This window comes from Asterias amurensis, chromosome 10 (assembly GCF_032118995.1).
Source record: "Asterias amurensis chromosome 10, ASM3211899v1".
Lineage (NCBI taxonomy): Eukaryota > Metazoa > Echinodermata > Asteroidea > Forcipulatida > Asteriidae > Asterias > Asterias amurensis.
Genome location: NC_092657.1, coordinates 2,690,760 through 2,710,785, shown reverse-complemented (window position 1 = coordinate 2,710,785; position 20,026 = coordinate 2,690,760). Strand labels below are relative to the sequence as shown.

Below are 20,026 nucleotides of genomic sequence, written 5' to 3'. Positions count from 1 at the left end.
AATCAGAAATTTAGTTGTGGACAAAAAAGTGTTCCAAATAGCATCAAAAACCTCTTCAGAATAATTAAAACTAACATGAGGTACACATAATATGTTGATGGTTAATTTGGAGGTACGATTGTGTCAGATTGAGCTTTGAAAAATCTCACGCATAGCTGGCCTCGTGGACTTGGCATCTGTGGAATTGTGTATGGTTGTGATTATTCCCATTGACTTGTGTATGGTTGTGTAGTTTCCCATTGACTTGTGTATGATTGTATAGTTTCCCATTGACTGGTGTATGGTTGTGTCAATTCCCATTGACTTGTGTATGGTTGTATAGTTTCCCATTGACTGGTGTATGATTGTGTCAATTCCCATTGACTTGTGTACGGTTGTGAAGTGTCCCATTGATTTGTGTATGGTTGTGTAGTTTCCCATTGACTTGTGTATGGTTGTGTTGTTTCCCATTGACTTGTGTATGGTTGTGTAGTTTCCCATTGACTTGTGTATGGTTGTGTAGTTTCCCATTGACATGTGTATGGTTGTGTAGTTTCCCATTGACTTGTGTATGGTTGTGTAGTTTCCCAATGACTTGTGTATGGTTGTGTAGTTTCCCATTGACTTGTGTATGGTTGTGTAGTTTCCCATTGACTTGTGTATGGTTGTGTAGTTTCCCATTGACATGTGTATGGTTGTGTAGTTTCCCATTGACTTGTGTATGGTTGTGCAGTTTCCCATTGACTTGTGTACGGTTGTGTAGTTTCCCATTGACTTGTGTATGGTTGTGTAGTTTCCCATTGACTTGTGTATGGTTGTGTAGTTTCCCATTGACATGTGTATGGTTGTGTAGTTTCCCATTGACTTGTGTATGGTTGTGTAGTTTCCCAATGACTTGTGTATGGTTGTGTAGTTTCCCATTGACTTGTGTATGGTTGTGTAGTTTCCCATTGACTTGTGTATGGTTGTGTAGTTTCCCATTGACATGTGTATGGTTGTGTAGTTTCCCATTGACTTGTGTATGGTTGTGCAGTTTCCCATTGACTTGTGTACGGTTGTGTAGTTTCCCATTGACTTGTGTATGGTTGTGTAGTTTCCCATTGACTTGTGTATGGTTGTGTAGTTTCCCATTGACTGGTGTATGGTTGTGTCAATTCCCATTGACTTGTGTACGGTTGTGAAGTGTCCCATTGACTTGTGTATGGTTGTGTAGTTTCCCATTGACATGTGTATGGTTGTGTAGTTTCCCATTGACTTGTGTATGGTTGTGTAGTTTCCCAATGACTTGTGTATGGTTGTATAGTTTCCCATTGACTTGTGTATGGTTGTGTAGTTTCCCATTGACTTGTGCATGGTTGTGTAGTTTCCCATTGACTTGTGTATGGTTGTGTAGTTTCCCATTGACATGTGTATGGTTGTGTAGTTTCCCATTGACTTGTGTATGGTTGTGTAGTTTCCCAATGACTTGTGTATGGTTGTGTAGTTTCCCATTGACTTGTGTATGATTGTGTAGTTTCCCATTGACTTGTGTATGGTTGTGTAGTTTCCCATTGACATGTGTATGGTTGTGTAGTTTCCCATTGACTTGTGTATGGTTGTGTAGTTTCCCATTGACTTGTGTATGGTTGTGTAGTTTTCCATTGACTTGTGTATGGTTGTGTAGTTTCCCATTGACTTGTGTATGGTTGTGTAGTTTCCCGTTGACATGTGTATGGTTGTGTAGTTTCCCGTTGACTTGTGTATGGTTGTGTAGTTTCCCATTGACTTGTGTATGGTTGTGTAGTTTCCCATTGACTTGTGTATGGTTGTGTAGTTTCCCGTTGACTTGTGTATGGTTGTGTAGTTTCCCATTGACTTGTGTATGGTTGTGTAGTTTCCCATTGACTTGTGTATGGTTGTGTAGTTTCCCATTGACTTGTGTATGGTTGTGTAGTTTCCCGTTGACATGTGTATGGTTGTGTAGTTTCCCGTTGACTTGTGTATGGTTGTGTAGTTTCCCATTGACTTGTGTATGGTTGTGTAGTTTCCCATTGACTTGTGTATCTCATGTTAGTTTTAATTACTCTGAAGAGGTTTTTGATGCATTTTGACACACTTTTTTGTCCACAATTAAATTTCCGGGGTTTTTTTTGTTAAAAAAAAAAATAAAATAACATAAAAAAAAGTTGGGCGGCGATTTCGAAAGGCCTTCTAAAAGCGATTTGGCAATGCATGACAATAATTTTAATTTTTTTCCCGGTCTAGCCCCAATGCGTGAGAAAATGGTTGCTGTGCTAGTGAGCGTGAGACAGAGCCCAAATGCGTGAGTCTCACGCCTAATGCGTGAGACTTGGTAGGTCTGATAATGTTGAGATGCACCAAGTGAGAAGACTGGTCTTTGACAGCTACAAACAGTGTCCAGTGTCTTTAAATCATTAAGCAAATCTTTCAATCTAAGAGGATAAACTAGAAGGAGAAAAAGAAGCAGAAAAAGAGTACTTTAAATGAAAAACCAATCAGCCGATTATTGCTAAAGTTCGATTTGAATAATATCTGGGACAATGACTTGCTTACTCTAGTAACCACTCATGCGAACTCTTGGTGAGACAAATTACAAAATTATCGTCACTAATTAATGGTTGTATACAATGCCAGCTATTACCACAGTAAACTAAACAAGATAGGCCATGTTACTGGCAAATCATGTCATGGGGTCGATTTCACAAAGAGTTAAGACTGATCCTAACTAAGGACTCGTCCTAGAGGGGTATACGAAACGTATGGCATAGCTAGGTCCAAGTTAGGACGAGTAACTCGCCCTTACTCAAGATGAGACTAGTCTTAACATTTTGTGAAAGCCACCCCAGGGCAATAATAATGAAGTGTATTATGATGCGATAATGTAAACCACTATATTTGTTAAGGCATTCAAGCTGACTAAATCTAACCCTGTTATACTATTTTTCTGTTTTGTCTATCGCTTGACGTGGCTTGACACAGGTAAATCCATGAGAACTGTTTCATACAAGTTTGTGACTGCTGTTTGTAATTTTGTGACTCTTGATTTTTGTGTAGTATTTCAATTTTTTGTTGTTGAGATAAATGAAGTTTCTTTCCTGTCCTAATGCGGCATGATCCTAAGGTGATTTTGTATTAGTCTGGTTCCTCATAAGGCGCTGGTACAATTTGAAGAAGCCTCTGCAGAAACATCGTTATGTGATCTGAAAACAAATAAGTCAGAAAGATTATAAATTGAAACATTCAGGTCCCATTTTTTCTTAAAGCAGAAAATGTCCCTTAAAAATGTAAGTAGAAATGAGCAGGATACAACTTACTACGACGTTACAGTGAACGAGATGTTAAATGTTATTACTTGAAGTATCTGTGATTTTTGCCATGACTTTGAAAGGTATCGTGCTTGATTTGTAGAGCTGGATAAAACGGTTGCATACAGTGATTTCATAACGCAAAAAATTGTCCTAAAATAATAATATTATCAATAAAAGCTTTTCAAACTAAAAGTATTCTTTACCCTCTGCTGAACAAATTGCTTTGGATATGAAAATTTTCAAATCTTATTTCAATAGGTATTTTTATCATTATTAATAGATTTGTCACAGATTTTTTTCTTTAATTAGCTGTTGCAAACTGCTTGCCAACTAATATGACCAATAGGTATAAATTCAACAAAAATAGTAAAATGCCCTCGAATGCTTACAAATACAAGTCAAACAAATCAAAAGTATTTTTAGCAGTATACTAACTTAATTTCTTACCCATTATTTTTGGATGGTACTTGAAGTGGACGAAAGGGAAATAGAAAATAAGACCAGAGAAGATGAAGAGACATGCGTAGATGGTTTCCATTCCTGGACCATTAATGAAGGGAGACACAACGAGGTAACAGGCGGTGATGAAAACAACAACCACGAAGATCATTGGTACCTGGGTGAAATAGGGAACAACTGTTGTGAGTTCTGAGATCAGGGAGAGGCAAGTATTTTGGTCTCAATTCCTTGACCAATAACTAAGTGAAACACAACAAGGTAATACTACTTTGTGTGCGGAGGCACACATGTTGAAGTTGGTAACAAAATACTCTATCTTACGATCACTTCATATCCCACCGCTGCAACCATGAAGTCACGTCATATCTCACCGCTGCCATCATGAAGATTGAGTATTTTTATCACCAACTCAAACATGTGTGCCTCCACACACAAAGTATTATTACAACACCAACAGGCGGCGATGAAGACAACAATGACAAAGATCATTGGTACATGGGAAATAAGGAACAACTTTTGTGCGAAGATCATTGGTACATGGGGAATATTAAGGAACAACTTTTGTGAGTTCTGAGATCGGGGAGAGGCAAGTAATTGGTCTCCGTTCCTGGACCATTAATGAAGGGAGACACGACAAGGTAACATGCGGTGATGAAGACAACAATGACAAAGATAATTGGTACCTGTGAAACAATGAAAAGCGCTCTTGACTTATGCCTTTTTTGTTTTTAATTGGTACAAAACATGCTAAGAAATTGCCCGGTAGCTACAGGCAGTTCGAATCCTATATTTTAGCAGCGGTTGGACATTTTACAATAGGGGATAAAGAATATTAATATGTGGTTTTACCCATACCCACCGATGTGTGTTAGCACTGTATACTCAGTACTTAAGAGCTCTGCGAAAAAAATTCACAGGCATATTCGGGTTAGATGAAACAGAAACCAATTGCTGAGTTTAGAGGCAGCTCATAACACATACAGTAAAGAACTTTCCTAACTACGAGAAAGGCCAACTTGTTGGCGTACTTTATAGGGTCTCGGGCGATCCGGTAGACGGTACCGGAGTATCGGGACGGCCAGCACGGCACTACCGTAGAAAATCCACCCAGCAAAGCTCAGTCCGTAGACCAACGTGTCGAACGATCCAACGGCGATGAGAAAGACGGCAATAATAGCCTGGTATAGGTGAAGAAATGAAAGCAGAGTTTAAAATGTTTCATAGGGCTGCTTTAAAGGCACTGGACACTATTGGTGATTGCTCAGAAATAATTGTCAGCATAAAAGTTTACTTGGTAGCAAGCAATGGAGAGCTGTTGATGGTATACAACATTGTGAGAAACGGCTCCCTCATGAAGTAACGTAGTTTTTGAGAAAAGTGTAATTATTTCTCACTCGAATAATAAAAGACTTCATATGAAAGCACATAAATTTGCATCTTAAGACAAGCACACACATTGTTGTGCAACAGTGTTTTTCTTTCAATTATTCTCTCGCAACTTGGATGACCAATGAGTCAACATTTTCACAGACTTGTTAGTTTATGCATAATGTTGTGATGCACCAAGTGAGAATACTGGTCTTTGACATTATGGGGGAAATAAGAATGGGCGGGGCTTACTTCCAGAAAGATTCCTGGGAGGGGTGTTCTCCTCTCTATGCTGATCATGCTCAGAACCTGGGCCATGTGACCCTCACGACTCGTAACGTACGGAAGCCTAGACAAAACAATATTTAACAACATAAAAATACATTTAAAATGTACTCCATGCAGTGTATTAATTGTTCTTTATGTTGTCACATAGGGCATACAGCTACACCTAAAAATTAACATCATGTCCAACCTGGGTGTTAAAATGTACACCAGGGTGTTAAATTTGACACCATGATGTTAAGGCTAAAATGAACATCATGTCCTACCTGGGTGTTAAAATGTACACCAGGGTGTTAAATTTGACACCATGATGTTAAGGCTAAAATGAACATCATGTCCTACCTGGGTGTTAAAATGTACACCAGGGTGTTACATTTGACACCATGGTGTTCAGGCTAAAATGAACACCATGTCCTACCTGGAATCTGTAAGAGACGACCCCATTGCTCCTCCGAAGACTGAGATGCAGATACCTAGAGGTACGATCCAATACATGACACCAAGCGATACCTCAGAGAAATCCTGATCACACAAAAATAACCAAGATTCAGACAGTTTTTAAAGAAACGTGTTCTTGAGAAATCATTTTTTTCTTCAAAAGACTTGACCAGGCATGAAGTATTTTCTTACGCATCTAAAAGCACACATATTTGTGCATGAGGGGTGTTTTTCCTTTCATTATTCTCTTGCAACTTCGCATGACCAATTGAGCCCACATTTACACACTTAATGCATTCAGACCTGATACTTCACAGAGGCAACGATTGCGATTGCCTTGATGCCCTTGAAATGCTCCAGTAGAAATGTTAAATTTCCCCAAAGGGTGCCCTTTACCAAGGAGAAAAAACGCCTTGGTGCCCTTGCCTTTCAAAAGCGAAGCATTGCATGTGTGATTATGTTCGGATGCACCAAATGAAAACACCCGTCTTTAACAGTTAGCAATTACCAGCGCCTTTGTCAATATTATTAATACATTACCAGGGCAACTGCTTTTGATGCGATCATCTCATTTGGGGTTAGAACAGTCAGATACGACAGGTTGACGAAGATGTAAATCACTATGGTAATAGGAATGCTTATTATCACGGCCAATGGAACGTTTCTAGAGAATGAAAATAAAATAATGGATCACTTATAATATGCTCTTTACCCGTACGTCAATTCAACACAACTCAATTCAATGCTCATAACAGTAACAATATTTATAGACATAAAGGTATATGCTTTGCCTTTAAGCACGTGCTTTAAAGCTTACCTTTTAGGGTTGAAAACCTCTTCGTAAACTGTGCTCAACGAACCCCTATAATGTCAGAAAATCGAATAAAACAACAAGCTTTAAAAAATGCGTCTGCCATATGGATAGTTCTATTGTAATTCCAATGACTGCCAGTTTGTATCTATATTTATTTTTAACTCAAGATATTATATTTTATTTACAAATGTGTAAACACAGTTAGTCGATTGGGGCCGTTCCAATCGTAGGATACCAAGTGCGCCCTCAGTGTTACTATTTTACATGTTTTTTGTTTAGTTATACGTTTACATGTGTGGTTTTGGACTTTGTTTCTTTCCGTTTGTCTGTCATCGAGAAGGAAGCCATAGGTAAATCTCCAAAAACTCGTGGATATTATTTTACCTCATTTTATGGATACTAAAGGCAGACTCTTTGTCATACTGACTCGAAAATGGTCAGGCCCATGGAACGCAAAATTCAAGATTGTCTTGAGTGTACTCATCCTTCCAACTTTGTAAAAAGAGTCGTGTCGAAAAGGGCGGCTACAGCTAGCAACCATGAGTCATAGGCCAGTTTGAGATAATATGGTGGACACAATACTATAACACTGTAAGGTTTGGGCAAGTGTCAAACCGCCCTCTGTTGACCAAACACTAATACGTCATGTTTCGACGGGCACTGAGTTGCGTAGTCATAGTAAGATTGCGTACACTTTTTAGCTGGCTGCCAAAACACAAAGGTTTTGCCCGGCCGTATGCGCGCAAATCATGTTATGGTTTTCGTGTGACGTCAGAGGTCACATCGTCTGTAGTGGTCACCAAAACATCGCCAAAAGACTAAAACTAGTAGTAAACCCTTATCAACAGTTTTAGCCACAGCCGTGATAATGATGTCGTATTTATGATGCTATTCTGATCTCATTCTAAAGTCCGTAAGCCAGTTTATAGATGGGTCCTCAGCCAGGTGAAGGGCTTCGATGCCACCATCAAGGTGAGAGAGAGGGCAGTCAGCTGTCAGCTATCATGTGGCGCATCGTCTGGGGTTTACCATTATCACAAAGCAGAGATGCAAGGTAACCCCACTTGTGTAGGGCCGCCGCCGAAACGGCCTAATGTGTAATTATACAAACTCACCAGCCGTCGTAGGGGTACAGACCCTGGTAGAATGCATCGGATAGTTGAAAAAACCCGGTGTTTGAACCAATGAATGACACTGCAGGGTTGATATATTCAGTATGTCCTGCCGTCGTGTAAAGAAACAGACATGGTGTATGAGTTGTTGAACGAAGCCAGATTGTCAAGAGTTCTAGCTGCCCTTTAAAATGAATTTGTTTTAAACCTTCTGTTTTTAGAATACCAGGCCATGGGTTGGATTTCACAAAGAGTTAAGACTAGTCTTGTTAAAACTTAGGACTAGCCTTAAGTTTTTACTATCTCAACAGGGCTAGTCCTAAGTAAGGACTAGACCTAACTTAGGACCATATTCTTGCTTGTGAAATCGACCACTGAACTACATATATACCAGCTGCTGGTGGTAAAGCCTACTCAAAGAAAGTTTATATCTTCTTTTTAGCTATACCGTTATGAAGCAACCCTTGTTGTATGCATTCAAGTGTCACATTTGGTAGCAGCGGTGGGATATATACATGTATTCCCTCAGTCCCGAAAGGTTTATTACTCTTCTACGTCTTGTTCTAAGAGCATCAGCCCAGCACTAAATAGCTTTTAACCCACAATTAAGCCTGTTTCAAAACGGTTTGTTCATCTTGTTTTATGCCTGATGTTGTTTATATAGGGCAGGCCTTGTATTCACATGTCACTTTATGAAAACAAAATAAACAAAGACTCGAGCAAAGACTAATATTTACCCTGAAACATTCTCACTACGCCCACGCCGCTAATGATTAACAGCACCACGACCTTTGACACCGTGCAGGCTACATGGAGATTGGTAGTCCACTTTACGCTTATCGCATTGATAAATGACGTAAATACTGTAACATTGTCAATAATCGTTTGCAATTTTTACTACAGTTAGAACAGGGTTAAAGGGAGGTTGGTAATTATGAAAACAATTAATTACCATAAAAAATACTTGATACAGAGCACTGAAGAGCACTAAGTTCCCATCAACATTGTTAGAAACGACACCCTTTAAAGTAACGTAACTTTTCACCAAAACAATTGAACGGCTTCAGGCATGAAGCCCTTTTCATGCATCTGAAAGAAGACTGTCTTTTGTTCATGTTTAATTTTTGTATTATTTTCTGGCAACTTCGATGACCAATGGGAGACTTTTGGAACGCTTGGTGGCAGCACACGTACCAAGCAGAATGCAATGTTTACGGTAATGTGCGCACGCTCAGAACTACGTAAACAATGGGAATTTACCTGGTAAGTGTGCTGCCACCTAGCGTTCCAAAGTCTCCCATTGAGCCCAAGTTTTCGCATTTCGTTATTTATAAGTAAGGGATACGACAAGTTATACGGAACAAAACATATAAGGTTAAAATCATAGTTTGTAATGGCCTTACACGTTACGAGTATAGCAAACAATTTGATGAGCACATCAGGCACTCCACAATCCCCAGGGACCACAAAGTCTGCTATGTACGTCCCCAGGGCTAGCGTGACGAGAGCCATACCCCCAGGACGCGTGAGCAGACTGGAAGTCCACGAGTATAGGAATGCTGGGATATCTCCATAGGCTTCCTTTAGGTAGATGTACTGGCTTCCTGACTTCCCTGTTACGATACTCAGTTCAGCGAAGCACAAGGCACCTGGCCAATAGAATGAAAGAGTTAAATTGTTGTACTACAAATTGCATAGGTGGGTGATTGCTCAAAGGTACAAAACCCTACATTCCGATAACACTATGAACTTAGTGCTTTGAAACCACCGTAAAATCTCAGAAAAGTGCATCATTTTCTGCTAGTAGCTCTTCTATAACACAGAGTTAGCACTAATTTCATGGAGCTGCTTTAAGCAATGGATATTTATAGCACATGCTTCAAGTGAGATTATGAGCCATGGCACACATGTAGAGTATGTGTTGTATCCTACTAATATCTGCTAAGCAAAAACAACTATTAAGCAATATTTCGGCCTAAAGCAGCACTACAAGACCCTCAACTAATTACCAAAAAACAGCCCGCCCGACATAGCATGAACATCTGACGTCACACTTCGAGGCTCATGAATAACACCAGAGACCGGCCTCCAGCCGGCGTGTACAGTCACCTTTGACCTACGTTCATTTCACATAGAGATACGCAGTCAAATAAAAAGCTAATGTCACTGGGTGCGTTCGTTTAGCTCCCCTGGGTCGACCCCGGTGTGTGGCGTTTTTTTTTTCTAGGACGAACGTGGGTAATTATCTGCACACATTTGTCCTGGAAAAAACCCCCGCCACACATCGGGGTTGACCCAGGGAAGCTAAACGAACGCACCCACTGCACGTTTATCCAATGATGTCATAATTATCCATCCAATGGAATCACTAGATCTGAGTAGCAGATACCTGTCTTACAGGGGTCCACACGCCGACACAGTGACCTCGATCAACTCACCTGCTAGAGAGACTAACCCACATACCACCCATACCACCAGGCTAAGCCCAACACTCCCAGTCCCGCTAAGTACACCTTGAGGGGAGATGAAGATGCCAGACCCAATAATGGTCCCCATGATGATAGAAATAGCTGCAAAAAGAAAAGGAAACAATAACCAACTACTAACCAAGCCTACATCCGTATGGACTGTAAAAGGGGCAACCCTGTTTCAGCCCGTGGCAACGGCCTCTGGAATAAAATAATAACTGTAGCCCACACCTTGACGTGAAGTGGCTTTCCGGCCTTGTGTGTCTGGCGACGTGCTTAAAAAACAAGATTTTGACACCAAATGAACTGTTTTTCTAGTGGCACATATATTGTTTGATTCCTACTCAACAATTTCAACTTGCTTATAACAATGACAAAATATCAAGTATCAATACTTGAAGTGCGCAAACAACTCTCAAACAGGATCCGGGAAAATTCCTGTATACCAGCAGAACTTTATAGATTCGAAGGACAAGGGTTCCTTCTAACAATATAGCGATTTCCCCCTCAACAGAACAGAAGGACAATTATTGTTCAAGTCCGAACAACGCAAAAATTGCGCCAACTTGAAAGGTCATTAAATTTAATATCCCCAGCCATGACCCGTGTGTCCTTAAGCAAGACACTTTACAAATAGCTTCGTCCTTCGGATGGGACGTAAAGCCGTTGGTACATGTGTGTGTAACGCATGTAAAATAACCAAGTGCACTCATCGAAAAGAGAAGGGGTTCGCACCTGTGTTCCTGGCTGTGGCTGCTGTATGCGCCGTAGGTGCTACACAATTGGGTCTCAGAATTCATCACTGCAATAACCTATCTTTCTGAAAGTTTGTATAAACTTGAGTACGTACATAGGTAGATACGTGCGCTATATATAAAGACTTCGATGTTATTATTAATAGCTAGTTTCATCGCATTACTCTTCTTTCTAACTGCTCACCTTTGATCAGGCCAATTTCCTTTCTCAACTGTACTTTTTCATCAGAAGCTTTTCTTGTTTCCCCACTGGAAAGAGAAGGGCCATCTGCACCTACTATTGCTACCGTTGGTTGGTCACTCTTTCTTTTCATTTTGAGCCGCTTCTGAAAATATTATTTTGTTGAAAGGGTCTGGGTACTTTTTATTGGACACAAAATATTATCTCCACAGGTTTACATCAAACTCACACAGTTTTATAACGATGGTAGAAAACTTCACTTAAAATATTACTAGCTGAGGTGCTTTAGTTTTTTGAGAAATGAGTAAAACAAGTAACGGAAATAATGTTGGTCTCAGGAGATGAACATTATTTTTGCATGTAAAATGGTTTGTGTCGTGACATTGTTTGTAATACCCATTTCTCAAAAACTACAGCACCTCAGCAAGTAATACTTTAAGTTAAGCTTTCTACTACCATTATCTTCAAAAAGTGAAAAGTTTTTCTGTAGGCATTGTGATTTGTGTTACAAAAAGTACCCAGACCCTTTAAAGCAATGTTACAGAATTGGAGGAAACAACAAATTTGAAGATCACAGATCTACATGAAACTTACACGGTCTAATGATGATGATAGAGGATCCCTTCAAAATATTTCTGTCTGAAATATCATATTTAATGGGAAATAAATAATCTAATTTCGCGTTTGGAGTTTATTGCTCAGTGAGCGTTTTATTCATTTTTGTGTAATCCGTCGGTTTTCACCATTTTCTCGTGACCCAGACGGCCGTTCGGTATCAAAAATCCACGGGTTTGCCAGTTTATGTGCACGGTTGGTTACATAAGTGCTCACACTGCCAGCAACTTTATTGTATAATTGCAAAACCAATTATGTAGTCATCATGTTCCTTTAAAGGGAATGTATACGTTTAGCAATCACTCCTAAAATTAATGACAAGACCAATTTTGGCTAGAAGCCTAAATAGCGTTTGATAAAACATGTTGAGAATAATTCACTTGTAAGTTATGCGACCAGGGTCAAGATCCCCTGAGACTTTAACTTCAAGACTGATCATGTTATAGAACATATGGCGTCCGGATGCTGTAGTCTTAGATAATGCAAAGAAGATGTGTCATCTCATAGATATAGCTGTGCCGGGAGATTTAAGGGTAGCTTCGAAGGAGATGGACAAGATCCAAAAGTACCGAGACTTGGCCAGGGAACTTCGTAAGATTTGGCCGGTGAAAGTGAAAGTAGTTCCTGTGGTGGTTGGAGCGCTCGGCACCATTCCGAAAGCACTGGGGAAACCTCTGGACGAAACAGGGACAAATGTGAGAATAGATCTGTTGCAGAAGGCGGCGCTTCTGGGAACAGCGAGGATCCTAAGAAAGACCCTCGAGATCTAAGGCTACGGGACGTAGCCCGACTCGAGGAGTTACCGGCACAAATGAAAATAATATAATCTTTCTTTTGCATGCTGTGATAATAATGCTATATCGCGTAGAAACTATCCAACAAATTAGCATATAAAAGTATTAATAGAGGGCCATGCAGCGCGAAGCAATTTACAGGCAACCAGTTTAACTGAGCTTCGCCGTACCTCAAAATCAAAAACCTTACTCTTTAGTTTTTCTTGCAAACTATTAGCAATTCCTATATCAAATAATTCAAATGACAGCCTATGTTATGTATAGGCTGTCATTTGAATTACTTGATATAGGAATTGTTAATAGTGAAATAAAGCACGTATTTTGGGAGACCATGTCACACAAAGCAATTTACAGGCAACAAGTTCAATTTCCTCCAATCAAAGAGAGTCATTCGAAATGTGTTTTTGTTACTATTATTTTCCTGCGGTGAGTGATCGCTTATCGCTTAATTTTTGTTGTTCATGTGCTGCCTAAATGCAACTTTCAAGCCACAGTTGTTTGCCTCAAAATTGGCAAAAATTATACCCTGTGTGACAAAGTTATTTTTTACAAACACACTTACCCCACGTATCACGTCCATTCTGACTGGTATCTCCTTCATCAATAACACACAGAGCTAATTAAGTTATAAACACACAGTAGCAGCGCGCACTCATTCAGCCTATAGTTAAATGGATTGCATAAATATGACGTCATTGACCCCTATCTTTGATTAAAGGCAGTGGACACTATTGGTAATTACTCAAAATAATTATTAGCATAAAACCTTACTTGGTAACGAGTAATGGGGAGAGATTGATGGTATAAAACATTGTGATAAACGGCTCCCTTTGAAGTGCCATAGTTTTCGAGAAAGAAGTAATTTTCCACGAATTTGATTTCGAGACCTCAGATTTAGAATTTGAGGTCTCGAAATCAACCATCTAAATGCACACAACCTCGTGTGACAAGGGTGTTTTTTCTTTCATTATTATCTCGCAACTTCGACGACCAATTGAGCTCAATTTTTCACAGGTTGGTTATATTATGCATATGTTGAGATACACCAAGTGAGAAGACTGGTGTCTATCGTCTTTAAACGTGCACGCGTGAAATACTATCATTGGCTGAGAGTTGTGCGCAACACGCAAGCACATTCCAGTTGGTTATCACCGCAGTGCAGGTTCTTATCCCGGTCTTGACTCTCCTTCGTTTCCTTGAGCAAGATGCTTTACAATAATAGGGGAATTTTGGGACGCTTGGTGGCAGCAGACTTACCAGGTAAAATCCATTGTTCTTGGTAATGTGCGCATGCTCAGAACTACATAAACAATGGCAATTTACCTGGTAGGTCTGCTGCCACCTAGCGTCCCAAAGTCTCTTTTGCTTCTCTTCACCTGTGGGTATAAATGGGTACCTGCGAGGGTAGAGGTTGATATTGCGCATGAAAAAGTCTTCGGAGCGCCACGGCAGCTCAGGGCTGTTTACTCCCCAGGGAGCTGAGAAAGATTAAAGCAATGTTATTGGCCCAATGATCAGGGTACAAATATACAGCGCATTAATGCGGTTACTATGAAACGCGCTATATTACACGAACTTTGTTTTTATATTGTTAATATCAATTATGGTGGTCAATGACGTCATACTGCAATCCAACTATCGCAGACAATAGCCCGTCTCAATCAATTTTATGACATTGTCCTTAGCTTTGGCATAAGCTCACACTCAGAATAGTTGCCCTTTAGTAACTTCAAGGTTCAACTCAAAACTCATATTATCCGTGTATGCATGTTGTGTCAATTATTGCTGGTATTGCTTAGTATGAGATAATATTGATGATGTATTATGCTCTTTTGGAATATTATTGGATGCTGTTTGGAATTCTGTGGCGCATCATGAGTGTCAAGACCTCATGGTTATTGGCATATAGTAGTATTCTTCTTTCTTTTTATAATTGTTATAACTGCTAACCAAAGCAACAACAACAACAAACAACAAACAACACACAACTAACAACCAACAACCAACAACCAACAACCAACAACCAACAACCAACAACCAACAACCAACAACCAACAACCAACAACCAACAACCAACCACCAACAACAAACAACAAACAACAGGCAACAAACCAACAGCGTATCATATTAAATATGGAGTCTTACACTTTGACCTTCCCACTTACTGTCTTGGTAAAAAAAAGGGGGGGGGGTCTTTGTCACACGCCCATCTGGCAATCTACTTTCAACGACCCACCCGAGCCATGATCCACACGACCTGTGGATCATGATCCACCTTAAAAAAAGGAGGTCATATACGCCTTACACACTACTAATGGGTACCTGCGAGGGTAGAGGTTGATATTGCGTATGAAAAAGTCTTCGGAGCGCCACGGCAGCTCGGGGCTGTTTACTCCTCAGGGAGCTGAGAAAGATTAAAGCAATGTTATTGGCCCAATGATCAGGGTACAAATATACAGCGCATTAATGCGGTTACTATGAAACGCGCTATATTATACGAATTTTGTTTTTATATTGTTAATATCAATTATGGTGGTCAATGACGTCATACTGCAATCCAACTATCGCAGACAATAGCCCGTCTCAATCAATTTTATGACATTGTCTTTAGCTTTGGCATAAGCTCACACTCAGAATAGTTGCCCTTTAGTAACTTCAAGGTTCAACTCAAAACTCATATTATCCCTGTATGCATGTTGTGTCAATTATTGCTGGTATTGCTTAGTATGAGATAATATTGATGATGTATTATGCTCTTTTGGAATATTATTGGATGCTGTTTGGAATTCTGTGGCGCATCATGAGTGTCAAGACCTCATGGTTATTGGCATATAGTAGTATTCTTCTTTCTTTTTATAATTGTTATAACTGTTAACCAAAGCAACAACAACAACAAACAACAAACAACACACAACTAACAACCAACAACCAACAACCAACAACCAACAACCAACAACCAACAACCCAAAACCAACAACCAACAACCAACAACCAACAACCAACAACCAACAACCAACAACCAACAACCAACAACCAACAACCAACAACCAACAACCAACAACCAACAACCAACAACCAACAACCAACAACCAACAACAAACAACAAACAACAGGCAACAAACCACCAACAACAAAAAACAAAAAACAAAAAACAACAAACAAAAAACAACTATCAAACAGCAAACAGCAAGCCACAAACAACAATCAATCAAGATTGGGCTGTGTTTGAAACACAAAAACAAACAACAAACAACAGCGAACAACAAACGACAAACAAAAAACAACAAACAACAATAACAAACAACAAACAACAAACGTCAAACAACAAACGACAGACAATCTTGATTTTCCAAACCGCGATCAAGCAGTCATAAATTGTGGATAAGTTTGCAGGGAAAGTTTAGCAACAAAGCCAATTAACCAAACACATGACGGAGAGCTGTTGATTTATGAGATACGGCTCCCTTTGAAGTAACGTATTTTTTTAGAAAGGGGTTATTTCTTTGGACTGAAAAAATACTTCGGTTCTGAATGTTTTTTTTAGGAATCACGCACAATTATTCAAAAGGGTGTTTTTTGTTTCATTATTCTCTCGCAAATTCGACGACACAATTCTTTTTATGCATTATGCAGGGATTGACTTTGACAATTACCACACGTTTGATAATTCTATCAGAAGATATCCATTGCTTGTTACCAATAAAGTTTTATGATAGCAATTATTTTTAGAGTGCCACCCGTAATTTTTTAATTCTTTTTTTATTATTATCTTTTAAGTCAATTTTAATCCTTTTTTTGCGTTGGCTCATTGACTCCCATTCCCATGCATAAAACTGTTGTGTTAAACGTGATAGTGTCGTTACATAAAGGTACTAAAAACAAAATCCAAGTTTACATCGTGGTGTTATCTAAACACCATTTGATATTAATTTTGAACACCCCTTTGGTATCTATGTGGTAGCACCCATGGCGTTCATTTTGAACACATTCTTTTTTTGCAGATAGGCAGAAATTTCTCAACAGAATTTGCCAAACATCATCACCGTTATACAAGTGAATTATAATCACACATCCAATATAACTGTTAAAACCGGGATGCTAAAATTGGCACCAAGTACTCTTTCTTCGATCCTTGTTTGTTAGTTTGTTAGTTTGTTAGTTTGTTAGTTTGTTAGTGTTTGTTTGTTTGTTTGTGTGATAGAAGATCTTTCCATAAAGGGAACTCTGCAAACTCCCAGAGGGGGATCTAAACACCAAGCTGACAACAGCCAATCTCTCTAATACAAACATTGGTTGTTGATTATAAATAATGCACAAATCAAGAAAATGGTATTTAGTCCGACAATATCTATTCCAGTCATTGTGAAAATAGCTGGTTGCTGGAGGATTCGAACCCACAACCTTGTTATTGCAGAAGTCCTGCAGTCTATAACCACTTGACCACGGTATTTACATGACTTTGACAACACCAATTGGGTCAATTTTAACACCCCAGTTTTTGCAGTTAAACTACTGTATACGAGTGCCATATCAGTCACTGTGTAGCTAACGTTGACAAAGACCAAAAGGTTGACCCCCTCTTTTAAGTAAATAATTGTAAACTTTGTCACATGCCGCTGAATGCCTCATAACAAATTCATTGAGGCCTGCTATACAGAATTAAAGGGCATGTTGCCTTGGATCGGTAGAGTTTGTCAATGAAAAGAGTTTGAAACCGTTTATGAAATCAATACGGTTAGAAAGATTATTTTATTAAAGTAGAATAAAATGATCCACACATTCATGCCTCGAAATTGCGTGGTTTTCCTTTTTCTTTGCGAACTAACACGGTCGGCCATTTTATAATGTGTCAATATGCAAAAACTTGACTCCACAAAATGGCGCTCCGTGTTAGTTCACGACGTATAAGGAAGACCATGCAATTTCGAGGCATGTTTGTGTGTATCATTATATTCTACTAAAAAAAACATCTTTCTCACCATATCTATTTCATAACAAACGGTTTCAAACACTTTTCATAGACAAACTCGCCCGATCCAAGGAAACGTGTCCTCTTAACCTCACATGCCTCATAACAAGTTCATTTTGAGGCCTACCGGTACTACACAATGAATGGCTACCGCACACAGTTAAGGTGCTTAAAGGCAGTGGACACTATTGGTAATTACTTAAAATAATTATTAGCATAAAACCTTTCTTGGTGACGAGTAATGGGGAGAGGTTGATTGTATAAAACATTGTGAGAAATGGCTCCCTCTGAAGTGACGTAGTTTTCGAGAAAGAAGTAATTTTCCATGAATTTGATTTCGAGACCTTAAGTTTAGAACTTGAGGTCTCGAAATAAACCGTCTAAACGCACAGTACTTCGTGTGACATTGGTTTTTTTTCTTTCATTATTATCTCGCAAGTTCGATGACCGATTGAGCTCAAATTTTCACAGGTTAGTTATTTTATGCATATGTTGAGATACACCTAGTGAGAAGACTAATCTTTGACAATTACCAATAGTGTCCACTGCCTTTAACCCCCAATGCCTCCAAACCATTGAGGCCTACCGGTACTACAGAACTAATGGCTATCACACACGCAGTTTGGTGCTTAACTTTTATATTCACGGTATTCTGCTCTCAACAGTGTCTATATGGGCCATGGTAGTTGGGCATTAACTATCTCTACTCACTCGTCAGTACTTTTTACAGCTAAACTTTCTCCTGAAGACGAGCAGAGTATACTGTTCGAAACGTCGAGACGACACGCGGGGTCTCTTCAGAGCCAACACTACCTTATAGTTGTACCCACAAGTACTATTTGACGAGCGGAGTTTACTGTTCTAAATGTCGAGACCACAACGGCTCTTTTCAGAGCCAACACCCCCTCCCCCCTCTCAAGAGAGAGTAAATACGTGGTTGAACCCACAAGTAAGTCACCTGGAAGTGGTATTTTTTTTTAAATGAAGCTTTTGTCACTAAAATATGTTATGAGAGGAATGTGAATAAAAAGTTAACTAAGGTTTAAAAATATTAGTTTTGATTGTATTTACAAATTTACGAGTAGGCCCCGACCCGAGAGGGCGCTGTTCGTGACGTAATTCAAGGCGCGATATTTAAAGAGAAAATTTGTAGTCAGGCCCCCGTACATTACGTCTGGGAACATGGCACATCAAAACAAATTTATACACGATTTTACACACATACGTACATTGAAACTTGAACATGTTGAACGCCTAGTGGTTTTTACAAAAGCTATTGCTGCTATTTTTATTTAACTATGCGACTTTTTAGTGACCAAATGGGTTGTAAGATGTGGGTCTGCCTACGTATTATTATAGAAATACGGCCACGGAGCAGACTGCACGCACGCACTATGGCTGCTGTATAATGTGCGGACGGTCACATAGGACCTGCACGCACGGTGAATCGCATGCGGTACCAACAAAAAATCGTGTCACTTGGCAAAAGCTAAAAACATACCCTCAAAGTTCAAACTTACCCGAATTTTTTTCACGTTTAGCAAATGCTCCTCTGGGTTCGTCACGTCTTTCAGATACCTTCTTCGACTTCCCACTAGCTGGAAAAATTGTTGGGACGGCGTCGTGTTGAAGAATGGCTCTTCTCGTCATGTCAAATGAGTGGTGTATCCCGGATTCGAAGCACGACGGCTCGAAGTGTTCGCTGCATAGCGCTAAAAAAAGACGTCGGACCGGACCACTTTACTCTAGTTAATCCGACTTTCGCAGCCCACAACCGCCTATACTTGGGATCTGCAGGAAACAGATGAAGACTGACCCCATCTTTAGTTGTTTTGCTGCATCCAGCAACAATACACCTGGTCGGCATTGCCGGAAAAATGCCGGAAAAAACCTTTTTCGCAGCGTACAAACTCACGTCTTAGAATTACATGTACTTTTGCACTTGTGTTTATCTACGCATCGAGGGGGGTCTATGTTTGATCGAGGCAAAGTCTTCCTTTTCCTACGTCACAAAAGGGGTAGGCGGAGTCAACCCCCCAGCACTTAATTAATTTTTTTAACATATAAATCGTGACAAACAATTACTCAAAAAATTGTTTTATTGTTAATAAACAACTAATCTTATGTTTATAAGAAAAAAAATCCTATTTCCAAGTGCCTTTAATTGTAATCGACGGCACCGAACTGATGAATTGGCATGTAAGGCCGAGCGGTCAATCGCACTGGACCCAATCTCCGGTGATTCTGAGCAACAGAGTGTGTCGACCTGGTTCCAATTATTTGTTTGCTTGTTTGTTTGTTTCAAAATATCACAACATATCACCATAAAACATACATGCATGAGATAAGAGAGTTTTCTACTATCGATCATCATTCGACCGTGTAAGTTTGATGTAAATCTGTGATCTTAGACGAGCTTTGTTCTTACCAATTCCTGTAATGATAATTCGGTTCCATTCAGATTCTGTGAACGAACGAAGG

The 20,026-nt window shown here is 39.6% G+C and overlaps 1 protein-coding gene across 2 annotated transcripts; it reads right to left on the bottom strand.

The window, feature by feature from the left end:
- Positions 1-1,734: 1,734 nt before the first annotated feature.
- On the bottom strand, positions 1,735-19,321 carry LOC139943026 (b(0,+)-type amino acid transporter 1-like). 2 transcript variants are annotated; one of them, XM_071939840.1, is made up of 13 exons: positions 19,066-19,321; positions 11,171-11,312; positions 10,202-10,333; positions 9,167-9,412; positions 8,501-8,626; positions 7,767-7,872; positions 6,655-6,699; positions 6,378-6,501; positions 5,818-5,921; positions 5,367-5,463; positions 4,775-4,924; positions 3,735-3,903; positions 1,735-3,179 (listed from the first exon to the last, which is right to left on the bottom strand). In XM_071939840.1, exons 2-13 carry the CDS (start codon positions 11,298-11,300, stop codon positions 3,112-3,114), a joined length of 1,497 nt encoding a protein of 498 aa, XP_071795941.1. In that variant the 5' UTR covers positions 11,301-11,312; positions 19,066-19,321; the 3' UTR covers positions 1,735-3,111. The 2 variants fall into 2 exon arrangements, with proteins under 2 accessions (XP_071795941.1, XP_071795940.1); XM_071939839.1 differs by lacking the exon at positions 19,066-19,321 and adding an exon at positions 18,257-18,419.
- Between the last annotated feature and the right edge of the window lie 705 nt (positions 19,322-20,026).

Excerpts from the sequence above, each read along its gene's own strand:
- LOC139943026 (XM_071939840.1), bottom strand. The coding sequence starts at position 11,300 with ATGAAAAGAAAGAGTGACCAACCAACGGTAGCAATAGTAGGTGCAGAT. Across the intron at positions 6,700-7,766 it reads CTGTACCCCTACGACGGCTG|GGGTTCGTTGAGCACAGTTT; the intron begins GTGAGTTTGTAT and ends CTGACATTATAG. Across the intron at positions 5,922-6,377 it reads CATCAAAAGCAGTTGCCCTG|GATTTCTCTGAGGTATCGCT; the intron begins GTAATGTATTAA and ends TTGTGTGATCAG.